Source organism: Carassius carassius, chromosome 5 (assembly GCF_963082965.1).
Source record: "Carassius carassius chromosome 5, fCarCar2.1, whole genome shotgun sequence".
NCBI classification, from domain to species: domain Eukaryota; kingdom Metazoa; phylum Chordata; class Actinopteri; order Cypriniformes; family Cyprinidae; genus Carassius; species Carassius carassius.
The window spans coordinates 31768759-31796757 of NC_081759.1; the positions used below are offsets into that span (position 1 = coordinate 31768759).

The 27999-nt window shown below is 36.5% G+C and overlaps 1 protein-coding gene across 3 annotated transcripts; it reads right to left on the reverse strand.

Annotated features, from left to right (window-relative positions):
* Positions 1-127: 127 nt before the first annotated feature.
* LOC132141278 (protein SCAI-like) lies at positions 128-27965 on the reverse strand. 3 transcript variants are annotated; one of them, XM_059550649.1, is made up of 18 exons: positions 27564-27965; positions 27018-27091; positions 19619-19730; positions 13256-13351; positions 10206-10292; positions 10000-10098; positions 9727-9823; positions 9299-9397; positions 6755-6907; positions 6433-6573; positions 6201-6302; positions 4582-4660; positions 4122-4221; positions 3918-3999; positions 3078-3150; positions 2756-2929; positions 2550-2650; positions 128-1253 (listed from the first exon to the last, which is right to left on the reverse strand). In XM_059550649.1, exons 3-18 carry the CDS (start codon positions 19723-19725, stop codon positions 1107-1109), a joined length of 1737 nt encoding a protein of 578 aa, XP_059406632.1. In that variant the 5' UTR covers positions 19726-19730; positions 27018-27091; positions 27564-27965; the 3' UTR covers positions 128-1106. The 3 variants fall into 3 exon arrangements, with proteins under 3 accessions (XP_059406632.1, XP_059406633.1, XP_059406631.1); XM_059550650.1 differs by having other exon boundaries at positions 6472-6573; positions 19619-19733; XM_059550648.1 differs by having other exon boundaries at positions 19619-19733.
* Positions 27966-27999: the final 34 nt, after the last annotated feature.

The window sequence follows — 27999 nt, forward strand, 5'->3', positions numbered from 1 at the left end:
TGAGACACTGGCATGGTCCATTCACAGATTAGACAAAATAACACTACCCCTGTCACATGCAGAGGGTCATCTTTTCACAGATCTGCCACGACGAACAACCCAGACAGACACACTTCTCTGCATCACATTGACTTCTTATAGAACTATACATATATTTATATATAGATACATACACAAATTTGTAATTTCTATACAGGAGGACGCCTGTATGTCTCTGTGACACTATAAAAGAGAACTCTGTTGGCTATTGGTGTCCACTGCACACATGGAATAAGACTTTAGGTTATTACATCAGATATCCAAGTATGGGTTTACCACACTACCAAGGCATGCTAAAAAGAATCAACGCTCAATAAAAATGGAGATTCTGGTGTCCACATAGCATTAATTAATTACCTGATGACCGAAATAACCAAAAAGAGGCACAGCGTGGAGGGCCTCCTTCAAAAGACCAGGCAAAAGTCTGTGGAATTTGTGTCAAGATAGAAAAACGAACAATAAGATAGAAAAACAAACAGAAATGCCAAGATGGAGCAAAGAAATGCAAACATGCAACACGCTCCCTATGGAAAAATTTTGTGTAAACGTTGCAGAGGCAAAGTTTTGAGAAGGAAAACATCCTTCTCCAAAATGTGTTTTGCCAAAGCAGTAGGCTCATCTTTTTGGAAGAATCTCCCTGGAATTACACAGATTCACATAAAAAATGTTTCCAAGTCTCCTTTCTTCTTGTGCTCTCTTATCACCTTCAGAAACGGTGATAGCTGCCCTCAACAGGTCTGAACGCCCATGTGCCTGCGCTCATACACTCACATGATACATGCATGTAGTAAACTTTTCTGTATGTTGGGAGCAACTCTTTCGCATCTGGGTGTGTGTAGCTCCTTAAAATCTAAAAATACATGTGAACTCGACAAATTTGAAATATCTGCCCACAAAGATGAGATATTTTGTCTTGAATAGTTATTAAACTACCGTATCTAGATCTAATGAGATTAGGTTAAACAACTAGCTTATTCAGAAGATCCTACATAAAACTTGTGTTTGTGTGTGTATGGGCATGAGCGTGTGTGCGTGTGTCTGCAGGTTGGCATGGTGCCATTATGTGGTCAATAGTTATCCAACATGCCATCAGAGAAGAGGTTTTGCACATCCAACATGGCCGCCAGCTCCAGCACATGTTTCTGTAGAAGGCTGCTCTCCACCATCTCCTGTTTGGGCAGGGGCGGGTATGATTCTGGAAAACTCCCCGCTTCCTGTAACAAGCACACAGAAATATTCTCATGCAGCTGCTCTGTGACAATATCTTGTAAATGTGCTTGCAGCTGTCAGTTAGTTGTCCTCCAACTGTGAAGTATAGTGCCACCAGGAGGTATACTGTACAATGTGACTCTGGAAAAGTCACAATACTACAACACTGTATATTGTATGTAAAAATGTATATTTTATTTAAATTATCATTTTTCAGTGCATTATATCTACTTCTAAGTTTAATACAGTTTAGAAATAGATAGAGCTTTGTATGCATTTAATACTTAACCAGATGCCTGACTGCGGGATACAAGAAATGTTAAGTATTATCTGTATACTATTACAGTATTTATTAATACCTTATAGGGATAGTTCACCCAAAAATTAAAATTCTGTCATTAATTACTCACCCTCATATCATTCCACACCCCACACTTTGATCTGAATGTAAATAACGTATCTGCATACATATGTTGCATATATTGTTTACGTATGTGATGCTCTCCAAAATAGCAACAGGGTGATGCAGAGGAGACAAATTGTTGCATAGTTTTTTTTTTTATCTGCGCACAAAAAGTCTTCTCATAGCTTCATAAAATTACAGTTGAACCCCAGATGTCACATGGATTATTTTAATGATGTCCTTACTATGTTTCTGGAGCTTAATCGTGTTAGGATCCTTGATGTCTACAGAGGGTCAGAGAGCTTTTGGAATTCATCAAAAATATCTTAATTTGTGTTCTGAAGATGAATGAAGGTCTTACAGGTTTCAACTGTTGTTTGGTTGAACTATCTCTTAAAAGTCAATTTTAAATTTAAGTTGTTTTAAGTTTCTCATCTAATATTTATATTTAATTTAAGCTTCATTAATCAAAACATTGTAGAAATGGTTGTAGATTTAGATAACACTAAAAACACTGGGTACAAATGGCTGTTGATCAGTGTTTTTTGTCCATAAAAAAATAAGGCAGCAAGAAAAAAGGGATGATTGATATTAAAAGCAAGATATTAGTCAATTGGATCTCAATAGAAGTCGATTTCCTGCTGGCGAAAAAGAATGGATTTAGAGCTCAATTTTGAGAATAGCAGCCAACAGAGAAATGGAATCAGTCTGTTTCCCAGAACTTTTAAGAGCTGCATTACCTCATATCCAAAAAATATATATTTCATTTTTATTCATTATTTAATAGTCATTTATTCTGGTTCATGAGATAAATATGACTTATTTCACAGATCATTACTAATCACACTAATGTGTTTATTATATTAACATAATATTTATTTATTTAGTTCAGTCTCACCTGGAAATGCTTGTGTAATCGGAGTGTGGTGCAGCAGAACACAAAACGGATCATGAGCAGACGCAGAAATTCATCGCCATAAAATTGCAGATAGGCCTGATCTGGAAGGAAAATTATGAAATGTCTGTCTGTTATTTAGTCCAACATTGTCATTGATATGTAAAAAAATAATGGAAGCGTTAAAAAGGGGCACATACTGGCATTACCTATAACTCGGGAACTCGTGATCATCTGGCCAATGTCATGGAAAACCTTCCGTAGGAGTTCTTGGGCCTTTTCCCACAATCCATAGCGCATGCTGCTCAGTCCACACACAGACAGAAAGCCCATGAGGGGGTTGTAAAGGAAAAGAGTAAATAGACTCCCACGCTGACACTGGTCTGTGAGTAAAGAAGAAAACAAGAGTTTAAAAATACAGTAGATGCTCAGTATATAAATAACAGACTTTTCCTCTTCAAAGAGAAGAACAAAAAAATGTCAAGCAAATATAAAAAATGTTTCCTGTCTCCTAACAACAAAAAAGCAGACCTTGCATGCTCTTCGGATACACTGTTGGAGAAAGCAGGCAAACAAGTGGCTGGCCAAACAGATTGGAGAAATTCTGTAGAAAGACAGGAAGAAGTCAACTAGAGTCACATGAAAAATCATTTTTGACAGTAAATTTGCTCTACTAGTACAAAATGTGAATGTGTTATAAAATGCACACAAGGGGGCGCTCCATTACTGAAGTATGCAGCCAAATATAGAAAATCAGTTGAGGAGGGACAAAAACAAAGGGTGATCCCTATATGAGTAAAAAAAAGAAAAAGAAAATAATACCCTACAATGGTATCCTTACTACAAGGTCTATTTCTGCTAAATATTCTCATGTTTATTCTAGTTTGGGGAAGTCGTGGCCTAATGGTTAGAGAGTCGGACTCCCAATCGAAAGGTTGTGAGTTCGAGTCCCGGGCCGGCAGGAATTGTGGGTGGGGGGAGTGCATGTACAGTTCTCTCTCCACCTTCAATACCACGACTTAGGTGCCCTTGAGCAAGGCATTGAACCCCCAACTGCTCCCCGGGCGCCGCAGCATAAATGGCTGCCCACTGCTCCGGGTGTGTGTTCACAGTGTGTGTGTGTGTTCACTGCTCTGTGTGTGTGCATTTCGGATGGGTTAAATGCAGAGCACAAATTCTGAGTATGGGTCACCATACTTGGCTGAATGTCACTTCACTTCACTTCACTTTAATAAGTCAGATAGTCTTATTTATAGAACAACCACATGGCTGCTCTTGAATAATAAATGGCCTCATGATATCAAAGAATGCTGCAATGATGGATGAAATGTGAGAGTGACAAGGAAAGGGAGACAGGAGCTGATGTCTCACCTTATAAGCTGTGCTGTTGGATGAGTCAACAATGATAAACAGAGGTTTCCTGGTGAAGGGGAAAAGGTCTCCTGGGTGGAGACTGAAAAGCACACATTTGCGCATACATGTGTGTTAAAATAACACCTCGGTGTCTCAAGCATGTAGTAAGCAGGTTTTAGGTTCTAGCAGACTAGCACAGAATGGATGTCAATGAAGGCTCACCAGTGCATCTCCTTTTGTGCCTGGTTTCTCTTCTGCACCATCTCACCGTTTACCACATCTCGGTTAGTATTGGTCAGGACACCTCCAAAATCATAAGGTCCTGTACATAAAGAAGTGGTGATGTTAAATAATATCAGTGGGACAGATTTGACTCCTTCCTGTTTGGATCACTCATCAAAATGAAGCATCATGGGAGCCTAAAACTTTCTAGATGGATCAACTTCTGTTTGCTCGGTTACAACACTATGTTTAAAATAATGTGGGGTCAGAAAGATTTTTAAGGACATTTATATATACATATGATATATACGATATTATACACATTTTTGAATCCCCTAATTTGATTAGCTGAGCAGCTTTCAATAGTGCTGGTAATTAGTAGATATTTATGTAAATATATGAGAACAATATTCGAGATCATCTGGTTTAAGATCAACGGTTCTAAAACACCTCAGCGTACCTTCACACTCTGAGCGTCCAGCAGGAAACACTCCAGTGGCAGAGAGATACACCAGCAGGACACTATTGGCTGGCAGTTCCTAGCAATAAAAGAATCAGTGAAAATCTTTTATAATTTTAAAATGACGGTTTTAAAATGACTAAAACAGAAAAATGAATCCATTAAATCAGCTAATTTAATCAGAACATTCACAATGACACAAATGGTAAAGCAGTGTCACAGAAAGCTAATTATTAAGTTCAGTGTCACGCTAAGTGCTACACGTCAACTAGAGGAAGTATTCACCTTTGCAAACAGAGAAACACACAGACCAGCTACTGACAGGAAATGGTTAAAAGAAAAAGCACATGCAATTGCCTGTGACAATTACTTGCCATTATTTATCTAAACAAAACATGAAGCAAGATGGAAAACAGCCTAAAAATAGGGGTGTCTGAGAGTTAAAAATGAACTGCTACAAAGCAAAAGCACACAAGTATCTTGAGTCATGTGTGCGTGTGGGTTTTTCCTCGCACTCTTGAGGTGCAAATAGTAACACGCTAACACCCCGTTAGCTTGCCATGCTGCTACACGCACACTCTCACATAAGATGTCACTCGACAACACAACCCAAACTAGCACACAGGATAGACAACCAGAATGCAATAACTGGACAGAAAAACAGTGGTTTTATTTATCTTTGCCCTTCACTCTTGAATTGTAATATGATCCTGAGGCTTTAAAAGCCCCATAAAATCATTTGATGAGCTGTTCTAATGTGTTTCCTACTGAAAACTGTGTTTTCCTACTGTTTGGGAAATTAATATGAAAGGCTCCTCCCTTTTTTAAATAGCCAAAAGGAATTAGTCTAGCTGTAAGTTTTACATTTTAGAGGTACGAACGTTCTCATTCTTGTGATCATTTATTTGGAGATAAATCTGTGAAGTAAAAGCTATCTTTGGTGTGTTTTTGCTCAAGAGAAAGACCATACATTTTAATTAGGCACATTGTTGTTCAAAAGTTCAGGTCGGAAAGATTTTAAAATAATTCTGAAAGAATCCTCTTAGGCTTACCAAGGCATTATTTGATCAAAAATACACAAAAAAAGCCATTGACATTGTAAAATATGATTACCATTTGAAATAACGGTCTTCTATTTCTATACATTTTCAAATGTAATTTATTCCTGTGATGCTTTCAGCAGTTGCTACTCCAGTCTTCAGTGTCACATGTTCTTTCAGATATCAAATATGCTAATTTGGAACTGAAGAAAGATTTCTTATCATCAATGTTAAAAACAATAGTGCTGCTTTTTTGTGGAAACAAATTTTTGAGACAAGTTCAAAAGAACAGCCAATAAATAAATAAACAAACAGTATTTGCTGATCAATTGAATGCATTTATGATGAATATATGAATAATGTTCTTTAACAGAAAAAAAAAACCTTTTGAACTGTAGTCAATATTTGCTAAAAGTAAAATTTGTCATTTAGGAGTACATTAGCTCAGAATATATGGCACATTTGTTTTAAGCTTAATCACCATGTTTGCTCCAAGGTTTTGATGCAATATAGAGTCAAATCAGGATGGGTTGACAATAAATTGACAGGGGCTTAAAACTGCTATGACATCAGCCAAACCTTGAAGGAGGCAGACAGGAAAGCGTAGAGCTGGCTGAAGGTTGGTTTGTAGAGGAGATATTTATGAGGGTTCTCTCTCTTGGCCGGCTTTTCATTGGGCTCCTATAATGTGAGAGATAAATGAGTGAGAGAGGGATAGAAAGACACTGAGAGCAGGCAGAGTGAGAAACAACAGTGAGAGAGTACTGAAATAGCAAGGGAGTAGGGGTGGAAATACTCAGAAACACTCAACATAGAGAGTGACAGGGAGAGTGTAAGAGTCTTCTCTTACAAGTGTCCCTGGCTTGGAGCTTTGTGTAGCCAGGTTCACTGGTTCCCTCTCAAGCGCTTGCAGCATACGAAACATATCGATGGTCAGCTCGCTAAACTTCACCTATAAAACAGATCAAATTCATCCATTACAAAACCTGGACTACAATAAAACTCTTTTGTTATTATGACCTACATGGCAAGTTTGAAGTGCCTGATCATTTACATAAGAAAGCACCACTTGAATTTGACATATTATGTAACTTGTTCAGCCTGCTAGGTGTTTTGCTGTACTGTACTCCCACCTGATTGTTACAGTTGCCAACGATGAGCGCATCTGCCAAGGTGAGCTGGCCAACCACCATGCCCTGTTCAAGAGGGGGCACGCCTCCCTCCTGCAATCGATTGGATATGACCACCACGACATTGTCATCATTTAGGATCATAAGAGGATCCGCCTGTGTAGATAGAGAAACCGTACAAAAGAAAGACACAAATGTCAAGACAATATGAATATCTGTCATTAACAGTGTCCGAAGTCTTACAGAGCGTACTAAATCTGTACTTTACATAACTATAAAGGTTGTGTAGAAAGACCAATTTATAACATCTGAGATATTGTGCTTTTGAGTGTGCACATTTGACTCACTTCTCCGGTAAAGCAATAAGATGAACCTGATTTACAATACACTATCATTCAGTAATTTAACTTTTATTCAGCAAGGATTGATCAGAAGGGTAACACTTTATTTTAAGGTCCAATTCTTGCCATTAAGAAACCAGTAAGTAAAACTTTTGTCTCAAACTCCTAATTTGCTGCTTCTTAATAGTTAGTAAGCTAGTTTAGGTATTAGGTAGGATTAGGAATATACAATACGGTCATGCACAATATGTGATTTTTAAGTACTAATAAACAGCCTATATGTTAATAATAGGCATGCTAATAAGCAACTAGTTAAAGAGTTACTCCACCCAAAAATTTAAATGTTGTCATTATTCACTTACCCCCATGTCGTTCCAAACCCGTAAAAGCTTTTTACATCTTCGGAACACAATTTAAGATATTTTGAATGGAAACCAGGAGGCTTGTGACTGATAACAGTGTCATGGCCCAGGAAAATATTAAAAGGATCATCAAAATAGTCCATCTGCCATCTTTCTTCTTTTGTACACAAAGAAAACAAAAATAATGACTTTATTCAACAATTCCTCTCCTCTGTGTCTCTCCAAATCAGCGTAGCACCATTTTGGCAAATCTGAGCTGTACGCAGATGGTGTATGCTCTTCTGTATCAGTCACACCACAAGGACAAGTTTCTTACGTCTATTTACGCTTTGGTCTGAAAGCTAAATGAATAAATGTAAATGTAAATGTAAAGCAAATAACGCAACGTGTATGCCATCTGCGTACAGCTCAGATTTGCCAAAATGGCGCTATGCTGATTTGGAGAGACACAGAGGAGAGGAATTGTTGAATAAATTCTTTATTTTTGTTTTCTTTGTGTTCAAAAAGTATTCTCGTCACTTCATAATGTTACGGTTGAATCACTGATGGCAGATGGACTATTCTGATGATGCTTTTCATACTTTCTGGACCTTGACACTGTTATTTATTTGGCAGTCTATGGGACAGAGCATGTGAGCGAAGCGGAGTGGTGTGACGCTCATTTTCCGCTCTATGGACACGCGCGCCACTCAGTCGCTCAACCGCCCAAGCAAGCGCTCCGTTAATATTCCGCTCACGCTCGCCTTAAACTAATTCCCATTCTGACATAAACATTTTTTAGTAGGTCCAATTGTTTACTGTTTGCACATAATTCTTGGATAATTGTCTAAAATTATGCATGCTGATAAATAGCAATTATCATGTTTCAAAATGAAATTCTTGCATTAGCAAACATAACCTACATATAATGCAAAAACTGAAAAAGTGTATTTGATTTTCGTTCCCTTTTTTTTTTTATCTTAAATTGTATTCTGAAGACGAACAAAGCTTTTACGGGTTTGGAACGACATGGGGGTAAGTGAATAATGACAAAATTTTCCTTTTGGGATGGAGTATCCCTTTAATAGTTAGAATTGGTCCCTATACTAAAGTGTTACAGTGAAGACATTTGTCACATAAATTTCCTATTTCACGTAAATTATGTTCTTTTGAACTTTCTTTTCATCAAAGAATCCTAAAAAGCAGCACAATTGCTGTCAATATTGATCACAATTTTAAATATTAGTAATATGTAACTTACTGTTGTAGCTGTATTTTTGATCAAATAAATGCAGCCGCTGTGAGCATAAGAGACTTCTTTCAAAAACATAATAAAAAACACAGACCTCAAGCTTTTAAACAGTAGTGTAATTTATTGGTGTATATTATTACAATGGGGAAAAAAATCTAAATTTCACCACATGTGCTTCAGCCCCTCCCCCCAACCACCTGTCATGAAGAACAGTGTTTTTAACCAAGATCTGTATCCGCTAAAAAAAGTTGTAAGAAAATACTTTATAAAATGTGTTTTTTAGGACTGAATACTGAATATTAAATTAATTATATAAATTATTTTTAATTACAATTATTTTATAATGACATTCATAGTTTTTAATAGTAAAAATAAATCTGTTTTTTGTTTTATATATTATTAGGTTTCTAACAGTACTCCAACTGATTGAATACTCCAACAGTAAGTAGAAAAAAATTCTACAACTACATCCTATTTTTATTTTTTTCAGTTGGCAAGCCAACATTTTATGGAAGTAATATGAGCTGTCAATTGTGTTTCACTGTGACTTTAATTGTACAATACTAAGCATTTTTATGCACTGCAAGAGCCATTAAAAAAATTACAATCTCACCTCCACAAAAGCAGCTACTTCCTGCAGCACCAGGTTCCACTCTAACTGGTCCTCTGTGTTGAAGCGTTGGGTGTAGTCCTCAATCTCTTCAGACAGCTCCTGCAGAAAAAGACACCACAGATGGTCTCAGACACACCCATATATACCCTACTGTGTTTTTATTCTCATAAACAGTGCATTTAGGGATAAGTCCTTTGTAAAACTAAACATAACATTAAAAAATACAAAATGTATAAGGGTAATTTTCTTAAATGGTGCCAAAATTGATGAGGCATGAATCTTGTATTAATTCCAACTGCAAAAGTGGCCAACAGACTGTCTCTGCTGACTGATCTTTTGGCAAGAAACTCTGTTCAACTGAATATCTATAGTGAGCCATGGATTAAAAATGTGTAACTGGTCTGTTTGGTCTGCTGTCCATGACTTACCTTGACCATCACTTTAACCAGGTCCATCTTGTTGAGCAACAGACAAACAACGATAAAGCGAGCATAATACCTCAGCTTTTTTACAACCAGCTCTGGCCTGTGCAAAGGACACAGGGCAAAATTAATGAACTGAAGACCACATCATACATAAATTTTGAGATCTTTACTTTTGCTCATAAGTATATTCAAAGAACTTTCAAGAACATATTAAATGATAATAAAAAAGTATAAACTTTGCTCATCACAGTTCATTGCACTGCAGCTTCTTTTCACCTGTCTTCTTTGTTGACTTGGTGGTAATATGATCGTTGGCGAATGGCCGAATAAAAGGAAAAGGCTTCATTAAGGTAGCTTGTTTCTGAAGTGCGGAGGCTAAAGAAGATATAAAAAAAAATTGTGCGTAAAAAAAATATATATATATCTAAAATACATGGTTTCAAACAAGCTGAATAAAGAGTTGTGTTAAAAAAGATCCTTACTAGTAATGGTAGTACAGCTGGCCAATTTTTGAGGCCACTTCACCTATCTGCCACCTCTTGAGACCATACCGGTTGTCCAGGACTTGTCTATTTTCCAGTAATGAAAAACCAAATAAGAAATCATCTGGCATTAATGTTGACATCATTGGCGCAAAGGAGCCATCAGAGGGAAGTTTGATCAAGCCATATCTTAATTGTTGTTTTAACTTTGTGTGATTTGACACTATCGAGTATATTGCAAAAAACCTAACAAAACACAAATGCGTGTATGAATTTAGAGTGTTCTTTCACTGCATGATTCAGTCTATTAAAATGCATTTAGAATAACCACAAAATTCAATATATGGGGGCAGAAAATGTATAATTTCATAAATCAATCAAAAGAGTGCAATTTTTCTCCAAAAATCAGCATAATTGCAAATATGATATTGATTTTTACAACAGTTCAAATAAACAAGAAGTTAGTTAATGCTCTATTTCGACAACAAAAATAATTGCAAACATAGCTACAGTACTGTTTTGTGTCTCTGAGCAACATGACGGTGTTTCGTTCCTGAATGAATGAATGGTATTAATGTATCTTTTCATTTTTTGAATAATTTCAAGCATTGTTTTTTTACGTTTTATGTTTAAAATATCAAAACATTATTTATGCATTTGTAACTGCAGGTATTCCATATCCCTCTGAGCTGCATTAAAACAGTGTGTAAATACACCTAAATGCCACTTCTAATGCAGCTTCTGTTTTCATTGCATTGCAAAGATAAAGTTTGTCAATACTGATTTAATTTGCTTGCTAACTATGGAAGCATATGGGTAGCAATATTCAATTTGGAATGCAATATGCAAAATGACAATGCAATATGTAAAATGGCAATGCATTTCTGTATTTACATTTACATTTTCCAATACATTTGTGCAACGTTTGGTGCAAAATGAAAATGAAAATTAAATTACAATTTTCATTTCCCATTTCACACACTAGTTTTAATATGTAAAATGAATACTAATTTTAACGCTTTATAAGTTGCAAAATTAAAATTAAAATGTATTACAGAAATGATTAGATATGTCTAACATGTTCAAGCAAAAACTGTGGCAAAATTATTATTCAAATTATATTTTTCTTAATTGCATCAACACTCACAGTCAAGACACTTACGATTGCATTTTCATTCAGTGTCCCGCAATGAATGTAGCAAAATTCAATGTGCACATTGAAAATGCATTCCGAGCCGATCACGTGTCCGCCCCCCCCGGCTTGCAGAAGGTCAAGAGACTCAATACTCAAGAAGAGGATTCAAGTGAGAGAACATGGACAAGACAGTTGGTCTGTCTACGTTTTGATCATTTCGGTTTATGGGTTTAATATTTCATTTGCACTTGTGGGCGGAGCTGAAACGCTGCTTTCATCTGATTGGTCGGAATCGCTCCACCTTCAGCTCGGTCTTTTCATTCTTTCAGACAGAATAAGAGTCAGTGCGAGTGCGGCACTGTAATGTCTGAAACCAAAAAGCAGCACGAATTATGTGTCCAGCTACATCTGATTCAAATATTATGCTAATTAACAGTGAGCGGTGGTTTCAGACATTACAATGCCGCATGTTCCATGTTCTCTCACTTGAATCCTCTTCTTGAGTATGGAGTCTCTTGACCTTCTGCAAGCCCCGCCTTGTTCACGCAGTGATTGACATGGCGGGAGGCGGCGGACAGGTGATCGGCTCGGAATGCATTTTCAATGTGCACATAGAATTTTGCTACATTCATTGCGGGACACTGAATGAAAATGCAATCATAAGTGTCTTGATTGTGAGTGTTAATGCAATTAAGAAAAATATAATTTGAATAATAATTTTGCCACAGTTTTTGCTTGAACATGTTAGACATATCTAATCATTTCTGTAATACATTTTCATTTTGTAACTTATAAAGCGTTAAAATGAGTATTCATTTTACATATTAAAACTAGTGTGTGAAATGGCAAATTAAAATTCTGTAATTTAATTTTCATTTTGCACCAAACGTTGCACAAATATATTGGAAAATGTAAATGTAAATACAGAAATGTATTGCCATTTTACATATTGCATTGTCATTTTGCATATTACATTCCAAATTGAATATTGCTACCCATATGCTTCCATAGCTAACAGCCAAAATGTCTATTATTCTAAATGACTGATTAAATGTAAAGATTTGACTCAAAAAGTGATGCACACTTTTAGAAGATAAAAAATGGCTGTATAAAAGGTAAAAAATGCCCACAAAAGGTAAAAATTAATTTCAACTTATTGGAAAAGATTAATTTCTATCACTGCTGTTAACTGATCACCACACAGAATATGAAGAATAACAAAAATTTAGGAGTCAGCTGTCCACGGTAGTCCTTTGGATACCAGCACAATAACACACTCAGCAAAATAACTGTCTAATTTGCGTTACTGATAAAATCCCAGAAAATATTGAGATATCATAGTCAATACTGCACAACCCTAGTAAAGAATTAATAAGATCCCGGTGCATGAGTGTCGATCTTCCAGTTGTGTGCTTCTAGGCTATTCTATGAAAAATGGTAAATGCAAGAGCGCTCAATCTTCTATTGTTTGCTAATATTTGGTGAAGCTGCAAACCAAAACACAGCCCAAATTTCACATTCATAACCTATACTGTTCACATGTACTTGGTATTGTTTGATGTCCTGAAACAATTATGCTTGTATTCTGCTAGTTGAGATCTTTTCAACAAAATATATCTCCAGTCTATCTGTTATATACTTTGCTTAACATCACATTTTCTAGTCATAGTTTTATTTTCCATTTAGGCATATATTTTCAGCTCATATTTGTGGCCTTTTTCTTTTTCATCCAAAAGCCAAAGGCACTGAGGTCCACCCTATTTCACCAAGGTCCACTCACTGGCCTCGCCACTGGATCAAGCATGTTAAAACTTCAGTCTTATGTAGTTCTAAGCCAAAAAACCTGCTTTATTTTTGTGCTTTTGGTAAAAACAGACCTTTCTGTTTCAAAAATAGATCCATCTAGAGGGCTGACCTGTGCTGCTGCTGAAACTTCCACAGCTTGGTGTATACATCAAATGTTCGACCAAAATAGGACTGCCACTGCTTGTGTCCATATTGAGGCAGATCCCTGCAGGAGTGCGAGAGAACAAACAACAGACACACAGCCAAATTCAGTTCAATAATGCATTCTCCAAATTCATTGGAACTGAAGCATCAATTTATTAGTTTAAGAATAAAAGCCATTAAAATTATGTGTTCGTACAATCAGTATATGGGATTGAAAATGGATTTACAAATGATAGCCATGATAGCTGAATAACCATAATTACAACATTTTACAGCTAAAATTATATTCAATTCATAATTGAAGAACTTTGCAACCTTAATACTGTTATTTTCTTGTTTATTACGGTTAACTGCTTTGAAACAACATGTACTTAATAAATTGCTGCACAAATAAATCTAACTTGACTATCTTAAAGGGACTGTTCACACAAAAATGGAAATTCCGTCATTAATTTCTCACCCTCACATTTTTCCAAACCCGCAAGACCTTCATTCATCTCCGGAACACAAATGAAGATATGTTTGATGAAATCCGAGAGATTTCTGACCCTCCATAGGCAGCAACGCAACTGCCAAGCTCAAGCACCAGAAAGATAGTAAGGATATCATTAAAAATACTCTCGTGAATGCACAATGCAGTCTAACACAGAAGAGAAGAAATTGCAGAATAAAGTAGTTATATAGATTTTGTTTGTGCATCTGCATTCAAGAAGTATTCTTGTAGCTTTGCATATTATAATAATTAGAGTTGAACTGCTGATGTCACAAACTATTTTAACGATGTCCTTACTACCTTGCTGGGCCTTGAAAGTGGTAGTTCCCATGCTGTCTATACAGGGTCATCAAAAATACCTTAATTTGTGTTCTGAAGATGAACGAAGGTCTTACGGGTTTGGAACAACATGAGGATGAGTAATTCATGACAGATTTTCCATTTTTGGGTGAACTAAACTAAATCTTAACACTATTAATCCGATACAAATGTATGTAGTAAACAATCAAATAGAAACTTCTACAATAGAAACAAAAAAAGATATTTTGAAGAATGCTGGTAACCAAACAGTTTTATTGACCAATAACTTCCACTATATAGACAAAAAAAACAATCACTGATACTGATATTTCTCAAAATATCTATTTCATGTTCCACAGAAAAAAGAAAGTCATACAGGTTTGGAAGAACATGAGGGTGCATAAATAACACATTTTTGGATAAACTATCCATTGAAAGGTTATCATTTATTTTTATTCATTTATAACTGCATTGCAAATGAGACTATATGAGGTAAATGTTATTTTCCCTATATTACCAGACTTCTACGCAAATTAATTTCCCTTGTGAATATGATCAAGGTCCTGTGACTCACTGCTTTAATCACCGGTTTGTTTTATTAGCTACAATATTAAGTTTGTTCAAACCAGTCCCGCAACCTTGATAGCCGCATATCATTACATAAGCTATTTCTGCCCTTCTGCCTTGACTCTCCTACCGCAGGACGTCATGTGGACAACAGCAGATGAACCTTTCAAATATAAGTGGTCATAGCTGTCATGCACTTAATTAGCATCATCATAGCAATGGTGTTGAGACATTGGTGGTGGAAGAGAACAAAAACAGAGCAATCAGAGAGAGTCAGAAAAATGCGAGTGGGTGAGAGTGTTTGGGCAGGGCTGTGGTGAGTCATAGTGCCGATGATATGAAGGAATTTGATGAGCTATGGCAATCAGCTGGAGAAGTAGCTCCTTTGCCTCCTCCGCCTCTACTCACTCTTTATTTCTTTCCCGTCCATTTCCCCCTGAACCCTCCCAAAACACCTCTAGGCCCTATTGTTATCAGAGGGTTGCTATGACAACAGAAGCAGGGACTGGGGAAGGAATACAGCAGATAAATGCAAAAGCCCTTATTTACACACGCTCACACACATTACAGTAGATGATGCATATTTTATGAACCTGTAACAGGCCATTCAGGGAAAAGAGTGGGGACAAAAATTAACGTCAAAAAAATAAATCATGTCCAGGCATAACCTTGAGTTAGCCAACACACAAAATGCATGCACACACACACACACACACCCACGCACAGACACACCTCTTTTCATTCATGAAGAAACGGCTGTAGCGTGAACACATGCACATTTTATTTCCGATGCTTTCATTGATAATATGCATTCACACACAAAGTGTAAGGTTATAGAGATGTTTTGTTTTGTGAGATTTACGGTTCACCCCGGTGCCCTTGTGGACTGTGAGAGACAAGGTCAGGGAGGAGATAGGTGCAGTCATTAGGCAGGGCTTTAATTTCACTACATGCACCATTAATTTTCCATCCTCTCTGACAGTATTAATGCTCATAAGACAGATTCACTGGCAGAGCACAGCCAGGGACAGACCTGTAAATTAGGGAAGACAGGAAAGGAGGGAGCCAGGATGGGGTGTGTGCAGATGGGGTCAGATGTGGTGTAGTCGAGTAACATGGCAATATTATACCTGCATGCTGTATGGCTGAGGCCGTTTATACTCCAGTGTTTTGCTAATTGCACTACTCTAGAACTGACATTAACAAAAAAGTTAGTTTAGAAAAGTCTACTAACACTATATTGTCAGTAAGTAATTCTATTGATATTTATAAAAAAATATATATATATTAGATTTTTTAAATATTTTAATATAAATATTTATTATACATTTTCTTATATACTTATTATTTGTACATAAAAATATACATTGATTTTCTATTAAAAAAATTAATTGAACATAACTATAAAGTCCAGGTTCAAAAGAAGTAAAAACAGCAATATTGTGAAATATTATTGTTACAGTTTAAAATAAATATTTTGTATTGTAATATATTTTGAAAAATGTAATACTGTATATTCCTGTAATACAAAGCTAATTTTTCAGCAGCCGTTCCTCCAGTATTCACTGTCACACGATGCTTCAGAAATCATTCTAATATGATAATTTGATGCTCAAGAAACATTTTTATTATTATCAGTGTTGAAGACAGCTGTGCTGCTTAATATTTTGTGGAAACGGATACATTTTGTCAGGATTCTTAGATGAATATAAAGTTGACATGAAATGGTATGTAACTGAAATAACATTGTAAATGTCTTCCATGTTGCTGATGTTCTTGCTGAATAAAATTAAAAAAATAATTTCTTAATGACTCTAAACATTTTAACTGTATTGTACGTGTTTGTATACATGTCTGCATTTTTTAAAAACTCTGTTATATGCTGATAAAGAATATTAATGTGAAGATGAAAATGAAAATGTCAGAATAAAAGCCACTATTAATGTCTCTATTGAATCAAGCTTGTATACTAAAGAGATATCAATGAGGTAAAAGACAGTGAGTGCTATAGAGTAGAACTATTAGGTAAGGAAATGAGACCAATTAATAATAGCCGTTTCATTACTGAACTTAAGCAAAAGTAGGCTGCTACTGGTTAGACAGCCTAATTAGCATGGAGAAACAGGGCATTGGGGCGTGGCCTCATAACAAGCATCTAGACCTGTATTTGTGTAGACACAAGCCATCATTAAGGTATAAAAAATATAAATACATATTCATGCATATTTATATACAGAGCATCATATGAAATCCTTCATGCATTAATAATGAGGACCAAATGCATCATAATGCTTGGACTAATGCTACAATACTAATGCAGAAAAATGTCTGTAGAAGCATAAGGTTTTTTCTTAGCATTAGTTGATTCTGCTTAGCAATGTGATACACAAACTGTATCCCAATATGTTGGAGAGATGTGTATATTGCTTAGCAATTTCAGAGAGATTTCAGATCAAATTTAAAAGCCTTAAGGCAAGGAAATTGTAATCTTTTCCTGTGCTGTTGATTTGTGTTAATTTGGTGTGATTAGTTATGAAAAAAATAGTGAATCCAAATTAACTAATTTTAATGCACTCAGCCCTGTCTAGACCTGTCCACCGTCTTACACTGCATGCAGTTGCTGACATACATGATGCAGAACAACGACTTGACGTGATGTAGCTGCTTATGAGTGAAGTTTTATTTCTCTAATATTCAAGATATGATGAGCATGGGTATTTGTCCTAGATTTATATCAGATTATATAGTTTAACAATATCATAGAAGCAAGAGTGCTGTTTGCTTTCCTGATTTACCTTATCTTTTGCCAGTTTTTGTTTGTTCCTGTTTTGCTACTGATGAGGTTAATAAACAAATTTCCTTAATGCGCAAAAACCTACTGCGTGAATATATGAATGTGGGTTCGTCTTTGAAACAACTTCCTAGACTGTAGCAGTCTCAGTTGCTTATGCAATACAAATGTAACAAACACACACCCTGTACATGAGGACAGGACATGGAAACAGAGATAAGATAAGAGAGGAGGGAAGGAATACAGATTGTGAAGACAAGAAGAAAAGAGAGAAACAAGAATGGGAGAAGAAAGAGAGAAGGCTAAAAAAGAGAGAGATAGAGCCCACAGCTACTGACATACTTGTCCTATAAATAGTCTTAGCTAAAAATGACTGATTAACTCAAACGCAGCCTACTGGCCACTGAGAAATGGTGATAAACATGAAGTGGCGCGATTCATTTTTTAAGAGTGTGTGTAATGCAGAGACAAATGCTGGCAGATATGAGGGGGTGGAAGATTCATTCAGATGTAAAACTGAGCTCACTTCACCCAGACACTGGAAAATATAAAGGGCTCTCAGCTCCCTACGGATGAACAGGCAAACATCAACACATACATAAAGCACAGCACAGATGAGACATTAGAACCTGCTCGTTTATAGATAAAGTATTTTTAAAGGGAACAGTTCACCCAAAATCAATATCCTGTCTATATATACACTCACCCTCATGTTCAAAGTCAGTAAGGTCCCAACAACACTGAACCCCAAAGACCTTCAGTGCATGGACAAAAAGACATTAGCTTCACATTCCAAGTAATTAGTAATGCAAGTTTGGAACAACATGAGGGTGACTAAATGATTTCTTTTTTGGGTAAATTACCTCTTTATATTTTCTCGACTCTAACACATTTTGAGACTGAATTCTGTAGACCTGTACTGTGTGAACTGGGTTGGGGACATCCTCTTTCACGTCTTAAAATACGAGCATCATTCACTTTTTGTTCATATGAGATTCCAGTAACTCATAGTGATGGCAATATGAGCTTTATGTCAGCCAAAGGTTTTAGATTCTGTCGCTGGTACTCCGATTAGCTTCGTGGTCTGAAAGCAGCCCAAGCGTTGTGCTCAACGCTGTCATAAATTTAAAAAGCATTTGAAGCCGCTGTCGGTTAATTAAGATTTGGCCGCCTCGACTAGACTTGCTTATTAAATAATGTTGCCTCAACTGTGATAAGACATTCCAGTGTTACGTAAGTCACCATATTTGATAATAACATTAGTCACTGTCACTATGTGGTTAAAGGCATGATTTATGGGTATTGCAAGAATAGAAAACTTGACTTTGGTATTCAACTGAACTCCTCATGGGTCATATGCAAACAAAAATAAATAAATGAACAAAGAAAAAGACAAACGAAAGACAGAATGAGAAAAAACTAAAACAATGCACAAGCAAAAATGAAAACAAACGCAAGAATGAAAATGAAAAAATACAGAAATACAATAAAACATGGGACAAACAGTGAGAAAAAAAAAATCAAAACAAATAAACAAAAAACTAATTAACAAAAGAATAAACAAGCATTAAAAAATTAAGCAAAAGTATGAAAAAAAAACAATGAATGAACAAAAAAGAAAAAAAAAAAAGAAAACAAAATGCAAGAATGAAATAAGAACAAATACAGAAATACAATAAAACATGGGACAAACAGTGAAAAAAATCAAAACAAAGAAACAAAAAACAAATTAACAAAAGAATAAACAAACATTAAATAATTAAGCAAAAGTATGAAAAAAAACAATGAATGAACAAAAAAAACAAAAAGAAAACAAAAAGCAAGAATGAAATAAGAACAAATACAGAAATACAACAAATCATGGGACAAACAAGTGAAAGTAAAAAAGGATGAAACAAACAAATTAAAATAATGAACATAAGTTAAAAAAGAAAATTAAAGCAAAAGCAAGTATGAAAACATGAACAATAAAACAACATACAAAAAAATTAAAACAAAAGCAAGAATAAAAAGAAAAATGAACAAATGATAGCAAGCAAGCAAGCAAGAAAGAAAGAGATTGAGCTGAGAATAAGTGTACATCAGGTCACTGCAGGATTGGTCCCAGACATCAATTTGGAAGGCAAACAAGACCACAAATAAACAGCAACATGCTCAGACGCTGAGAAGAGACTGACCTCAAGCCATTGAAAAGCTGTTTGGACTTGTCCAGGAGATAGCAGAAGTCAGTGACAGTTTTCCTCTCACAGAGAGGGATGTCATCCTCTGCCCCCACCCCTGTCATGGCAGCTGCTGCAAACAAAACAATACAAAAAAAAAGCAATTCAAAACAGACTGTCGGCAGAGTTATGCAAAAGCAAGTCTTTAGCACAAGCACGCTGTTGAAGCAGGCATCAGTGCAAGTTTTATGAATCACAGTTAAAAGAGCATCACAGAAGTCTGAACTGACATACAGTATTGTGGGTATAAGAATCTGAATCAGTGACGTGGGCAGATGTTTGAATCAGCTTTGACAAAAACGGACTAATTCCACCTCCAAACCAACTGACATGGTCTGACGAATTTGCATCAGAGTTAAAACAAAAGTTTCACTTGAGCCTTTGAAGTTATCCATTTATCAATCTATGAACTTCATGGATATGAATAAACCAAGATATATTAAGCTTGAAGTCATTTTTATGTTTTGTTTCCAATCTTGGTCCAGGACAGTGATGTTGCAAGATGCCATTAAAAAAAAAACTATCTTCCAAGGGATTTTTTCAATGATTTCAATTTCTGCAACATCACAGCTGACAGCTCAGATACTGATGGCATTTTGTATCATATTAAAATAATTTAATACGAGTCACAATGAAAGCAACAACTAATAATTAACTTAGCTTTTTAAAAAAAATTTAAGATAATAGCTTTCAAACTGGGAACTTCATGTAAATAAGCATATTCCAAATATGAAAACACTGCAACAGCCACTGAGTGTGTATTTTAAATAATGTTAAAATCATTTAATTCAATGATTTAAATTGCAGAAAGAGTCTGTCCACAAATTCTCCTGATTGGCTGTGATTTGTGATTGATTCTTTTAGTTGTAAATGCATCTGGTGTGACAAGGATGCAATTGGGTTGCTGGAAACTTATCACATTGTGTCTGGTTAGAACATGGTGTTAAGTTAATCTTTAAATGCTAATAATTTTATAGCACTGTTAAATGTAATCTTAAACCTTAAAATGAATAGCCATTTTTCTTACAATACATCAATTGCCTTATAGCATTTAAAATGATCTGAAAACTAAAAACATATATTTGATTTCATGCTGACTTTATGTCTTCAAATTGTTTACTTTCAACTATAAATAAATAAACCGCTAAAGGACAGAGGAGGTTCAGGTCCTGCCAACTGCCTGATACATATACCATCACCCACTGATCTTTCCTGGCTGAAGAATATGTTATCTCAAAGGCCTTTCCTTTTCAGAAACAAGCTCAAAGCTTAAACGGACTATAAAGACAGCATAAAGTCTGCTCTGTGCAGAATGAAGAAGGTTGGCTCTTACAGGGGGCCAATTAATCAGCATGTTTTCACATTAACCAACAAGAAAAATAATAATTAACTTCTCTTTCCATTTGTGTATTTACTCATTAATTATTTTGTGAATATGGCTTAGCTTATGTGTTTGTCTAAGACTATATGGTGTCAACCAAAGCAAACAACACCCCACATGTCCCCTCTGTGGTGACAGGAGATAAAATAATGTGGTGCAGAAGTGTCATAGGGAGGACATGTGCACCAAGAGGAACTGGGCACTGTCTGTGTGTGTGTGTGTGTGTGTGTGTGTGTGTGTGTGTGTGTGTGTGTGTGGCCATGGATTGGGGGAAAAGGGAGGAAGGGACGTAAAAGGCACAGAGGAAAGTAAGAAAGCAGGAGTGTGACAAACACACACCTAAGGCTGAATGTGCAGTGCTTACTGCTCAGATCAGATGTGAGGACAGAATGGGTGAGAAATCCACACAAGAGGATGAATGTTAATAAATATCCATAACGCATATACAAGGCATGAATTTAAGTAAGCTTTGTGAAAAAAAAACTAGAAGCTAAACTGTTAAGAAACTTGAATAGCCTTGACTCAATGTAGTCAAGAATTCAACTTTACCAATGATTTTGAATGAAGCATCATGGATGAAAGCTCCACATCTGTGAGAATAAATGGAAAATGTGTATGCTGAAGACATATTCTCCCCAATAGGAGCAAGTAATGTATGATGAATTGGGCTGACATTGGAAGCCACTGCAGGGAGAAACATCATTTATTGCCTGAAACGGTGTACAATGTCAGCTTGTACATGCGTGTGTATGTATGCGTGTGTGCATTCATGTGGTCAGACCCAGTGGATAGTAAGACAAACATTCAGCTGTCAGTCCAAGGTGGTCTGAATGGAAAAGACCTGAGCATGTCCATCACCCCTGCTCAGCCTCCAGATGGCTCACCATGGTCCACGTATGGTCCATTTCAGCCCACCTTAAAAATGCGGTCAACAGATTCAGAGAATTTTGGGGGATATTTCACCAAAAGAATAATGTCCCAAATTAAACAGTTAATAATTAATTTATTAGCACAGTAAAAACCCGTTATTTATCTAAGGTTGGACAATACAGTACAAACTCTATCAAAAAAGAGCAACATTGCAATGGAAGGTAGCTCGAATTTGTAAATTACCCATGTTGAAATGCTGAATTTGTTTTAGTGTACAAATGGGGGGGGGGGGGGGGCTGACTCTACTCAAATGGTCAAGGTTTAGCTTGTTACCAAAGCCCTGTTACCTTATGCTGATAACAACACAATCTGGTTCTAAAAAAAACACAGTGGCCTTTTAAAATCAGCAGTGTATTTTGACAAAATAATGTTTCTTTTGTATGCATACTATATGCCATCTATTATTTGCTAAATTCTGTAGATCTATTAGGATACTTTCAGGGCTCCTAAGCTTTCCATAGTTTTCTAAAGGTATTATAATCTGCCTTGACTGCACCACAGTCCAAATAATGTAACAGTAAATTATCAACAAGCATTTCTAATTAGTTGATATATAAAATAAAATAACTAATAAAAACATTAAGTGTCACATACTGTATGCGCATAATAGATCACAGGAATGTGATTAATAAAAGAACACATTGTGCACACAGATGTTACAAGAATGTATTATTCTCTGTAATATTCACCTAACATCATGTCTTCTGAACATGCTTGTATTAAGGAAGCACATTCAGTGTTTCACAGTGGTTGTTTGCTGCTACACAGTCTCTGCATACCAAATAGAAATTTGTTGAATGGAAAAGCTGTCTGTTGTACACATTTTTTTTTAACAAGAGGCTGCCATTCATTCAAGTCTGTAGTGATTCAATTGAATGCATCCTCTTTTTTTCAGCATCAGACAGATACTACAGTTGCCATGTGCCTGGAGAACAAGAAAATACAAGACAATCCAGTTGTATTCCCGTTTAATATTAAAATTGATAAGCTTATGGAAGTTCTTAAAAGTTATTTTATCAAAATTATGAAAATATGAAAACTGTATTGATACAATGTATTAAATACATTTTTTAACTTGATTTGTAGTTGGGCTAAATGAAATATTTTTAACAATAAGGTTGATCTTTATGTGTTTTTATAAATCAATACAAACTAGTTAGGTCTAAATTAACTTGATTTGAGTAGATTAAAATGAGTGTGATGTGTTCTTTTAAGAAAAAGAAAAATGTCACATTTTAATTTTCATGCACAATTCAAAACTTTGGGGTCAATAAGATTTGTCTGGAAAGAAATTAAATTAAATTAAAGCACAAATCAGCATATTAGAATGAATTCTGAAGGATCATATGACACTGTAATGGGTGCTGAACATTGTGCTTTGCCATCACAGAAATAAATTACATTACAGAAAACAATTGCAAAATTTATTCTGTAAGTATTCTATTGATTATTTATTAGCAGTACTATTACATGGATATCTAGTGTTCATTTTGAAAGTCCAAGTATCCATTTAACAAAGGTATTCTAAAAGCTTAATTTTGTATACCTTCAGCTTGGTCAGATGATGCTCAATAGCCACACAACATTCATATAACACACAAACGACAATTGGCACCCATTGAGAACAAGCAAGTATATTACAATAACTATTGTTGATCACTACACAGATCAATATTGACACAATGCTTGAATGAGCTCTATTTTCTGGTTGTAGCAAGTGGTAACTGAAAAGATCAGGATGAACATAAACACAGAGCTACGGAATAGAATTAGTCAAGAGACTCAGACCAGAGGATGTGAGATCTTATGCTGAAACAAACAACCTGTCCACTAAGACCATATTTATGCAATCTAGGAATGAATGGAAGATGGGCTTTAGAGAATTAATGATAAGAGGATGTGGAAACGAAGCATGTATAAGAAAGATCTGCTTGTCTCATGAAGGTAACGCATGCATGGTTCTTTGTATAAAGCCAGCAGTGGTAAAAGGCGTCTGCACAGAGATGTGCTCTTGACCCACATATCTTTTCCTTTACATAAAAATGCATGAGCTATGCATCTGCAGCAAAAGAACTGCAAGATGAGGCAGTATGTGTATGTACGCCCCTGTATGTAACCTACACTTTAAATTAAAATTAAATTTATGCATTTAGCAGACACTTTTATCCAAAACGACTTACAGTGCATTTAGGCTATCAATTTTTACCTATCATGTGTTCCCGGGGAATCAAACCACTAACCTTGTGCCAAATCAATATCCTATAATATATAATTTTTTGCAGTCATTGCATCACTGAACACATTCTATTAATAGTACTGAAACAGACTTTCACTGACATTGAGGCATATACCAAATATATGTTAAGAGTAGACCGTAACTATGAACCAACCTAAGACCAGCCTACTTGGATATACAAAGTCCAAATAAAAACAAATAATACTACAAAAGATCAGTCATTACATAAAATTATTAATAAAAGTAATAATTATTAAAGCCGCAATCCAGAATCTCTCTCGGAGTTAAAGAGGTCACACAAACACATATGCTGACTAATGCAACTAACCTTAGCGCAAAGGCCTACATGACTGCTCATGGTAATGGAAAACTGTCACTGTGAAACATCAGCACTTAAAAGAGAGTGAAAGTGAGGTAGGGATGAAAACATGGTAACAGTTACCAGTATTCGGATCCACACAGGAATGTGATAGTCGTTGAAGGGGAAGTCGTTGAAGGGGAAGTCGTGGCCTAATGGTTAGAGAGTCGGACTCCCAATCGAAAGGTTGTGAGTTCGAGTCCCGGGCCGGCAGGAATTGTAGGTGGGGGGAGTGCATGTACAGTTCTCTCTCCACCTTCAATACCAAGACTTAGGTGCCCTTGAGCAAGGCATCGAACCCCCAATTGCTCCCTGGGTGCCGCAGCATAAATGGCTGCCCACTGCTCCGGGTGTGTGTTCACAGTGTGTGTGTGTGTTCACTGCTCTGTGTGTGTGCGCATTTCGGATGGGTTAAATGCAGAGCACAAATTCTGAGTATGGGTCAACATACTTGGCTGAATGTCACGTCACTAAGAAGTAAATGCAGAGGAAAATAGGACAGGTGTCCTATATAACACAGGGCACAAACAAAGGGAGGGAGAGCCTTTGCTATAATTATAAACTAGCTTGCAATTTTCCCCTAGCTAAAAAAAAAAAAAAACACTTTCATGGTACTTTATGCAACACAAATTTGATTGACTGCTCTCTATATGACTGCTCTGAGCAGGGTTTCTCTCACTACTGGACTGAGTGACACTTTCTAGTGGTCACACCAGATACTGACTGGTTTTCGGACCAGCACTAACACAGATTTAGACAGATTTGTGAACAATATTTGAGAGAAATAGGCCTTTTGGGTACATAGAAAAAGTCTTAGATCTTCGAGTTCAGCTCATGAAAAATGGGGGCAAAAACCAAAGTGTTGCATTCATAATTTTGTTCAGTATATAAACTTGCATCGTTCACTTGATGTAGGGGGGGTTAACACGGTGCTCAATCCGAGCCTCGGGTTCGAGTGGGAAGTGGTAAACTAACAAAGTTTTTAGCATGGGAGGGAAAATCACCATCTCTCTGCTCCACTCACATATGCTGTTCCAGAACAGTTGAAACAAAATGCTTGATATTTTGGAACAATTTTCACTGGCGAAAAAAAACAAAAAAACAAGCTAACCGGAAATGTTTCTGTATGAACCACATGTTGTGACCGCCCTCAGTATTTATGTATTTCTAAGTGAAACAGAATTTTGAATCAGAAAAATAGAGGGAGGGTCTTGATTTTATCACACCTCCTTGGCATCAGATGATAGCTGGTGGGGAGTGGTTGAGGATCTTGTTTAAAGTAAATAGGGTCAATTTTGATTTAATGTGGACTTCAAGATATAGAAGACTAACAATGTTGTACTCAATGTTAGCACAAACTAAGATACTTGAATAACAGCCGTTTTGATATTGACTGTTAAATAGGGTGCAGGCAACTAAAATCAATTGACAATGAAGTTCAAATTAAATGAATATTTTGAGATAGACTACAGCCATTATTGTCAATAACTAAATAAGAAAATACTCATGTACTTGTATCAATAGTAACAAAAAAATATTTTTCTTCCACGAGCTCATTCTTCCATAACAAGCCAGTCTACATGACGTCATTTCAGCTAAGCAACCTGGTGGCTCTTTTCACAGATGATGTGTGTGAGAGCTGATGCTGAGAAAACATGCTTGTCTGCAACAAATCTCTTTTTGTTCTCGGTTCCAGCATCTGATGTCAGTTATTCCCGCACGATTATCGTGGGACCTCATCTGAAGTTGAATGCATGTTCATAACACAGCCATAAGAAGCTCCCTATACAATATATAATATGCTTGTCTGCAACAAATCTCTTTTTGTTCTCGGTTCCAGCCATCTGATGTCAGTTATTCCCGCACGATTATCGTGGGACCTCATCTGAAGTTGAATGCATGTTCATAACACAACCATAAGAAGCTCCCTATACAATATATAATATTATACAATTCGCACAAACAGTTAGATTATGCACGCACGGCCGATGCAGCCTGATCGAGAACAATAAAAAGATCAAAATTCAATCCCGTGCTGTTGCAGGACAGAATCAACCCAGTTTGAACATACAGTAATTCTTGCGACAGCCAATGATTTTTCAACCGTCTTCATTCAATAATAATACAGAGATACTTATTGGCTCGGGTTCCATTCACAATATCACACCAGACTCGAATATCTGGGTGGACTAAAAGAAACAATAGACAAAGGGTGAGTATCGAAACTAAACGTAAAGCGTTTGGCAGCGAGCGTCTCTGCGTAATAGCGCTCGTTCCGTTCATTGACCAGGAACACGGACTGATTGACTGATCGCTGTTGTTCTACATCACTTACCAGTGTGAAGAACAACAACGCTCATTTCTGTGACACTTCACATCATGAAGCCATCCAGCACTTCTAAATACATTTATTCAAGAGCATCAAGCCGGTGTCTCATCTATAATGACTTACCTCGCTCTCACACGACTGCTGTCTTTCTCTTTCTCAGACCAGGATGCGGTAATACACGACAACTCTGTGGGACTCTGTCAAAGATGAAACTGTAGGTTGGACCGTGTAACGGTAATAGAGACGACAGAACGGTGTTAACATGGTTTTAGTGCGTTCAGAGAGCAGAAGCATTCTTAAACCTCAAAATGACCATCAGACAAAACTGTGCCTTTAGCTGATGCTGAATGGATTTGATGTGCTCTGTTAGGCTTATTTTACACACATATATAAATATGCACGTTACACACATATGAAACGATATACGTAAACCCATATATATATATATATATATATATATATATATATATATATATATATATATATATAAACATTGCGCGTTTTCTGAAAGCTACGGAATAAAAAATATATTTTAGTGATGGGTTGTCTGACTGATGATTGACTATCTTAGTCCAGCAAGACGTGTTAACTTAAGTCGTGTTTCTCTTTTGCCTAACGCATACATCGCCGTGCATTTTATGTCAAAAAGTCACTGATATTAAACCCAACCTGAACACTGGTGTAGTTTAGTGCAGCTATCTTCTGTTTCTGCTCCCCAAGAACAGCGTTTCCAGTTAACGTTAGAGCGCGCCTGTGAATCTCGACACAAATCTAGACTTCCAGTGCGGTGGCGCACCGTCATTTACATCCAGCTCATTCAAATCACCCTCCCAGGGAAGAGCAGGGAGTATCTGCCATTCGGCATCTACTGCGGGCGAAGGTTCAGTGTGGCCAGTCGAATTTTCATTGACTGTTGTGGCAACCCGCTCAAACTAACATGCTTGTCAAATCTCCGCCGGTCTGTGATTGACATTCGATGCATTCCATTGGTTGGCTGCGCTGTCAGTCAGGCTACAACTTACTCACAGAGGCGGGACTAGCGTAGTACTGTCAGGCTACGCTGCCTGTTTGAATTAAAAGGGACGTGCGCCGCTCTGCGGTGTCT

Coding starts and splice junctions, on each gene's coding strand:
- LOC132141278 (XM_059550649.1), bottom strand. CDS start 19,725: ATGACAGGGGTGGGGGCAGAGGATGACATCCCTCTCTGTGAGAGGAAA. Junction 10,293..13,255: donor AAGTTTCAGCAGCAGCACAG/GTCAGCCCTCTA, acceptor ACTGGAAAATAG/ACAAGTCCTGGACAACCGGT. Junction 2,651..2,755: donor CACGAGTTCCCGAGTTATAG/GTAATGCCAGTA, acceptor TTTTCCTTCCAG/ATCAGGCCTATCTGCAATTT.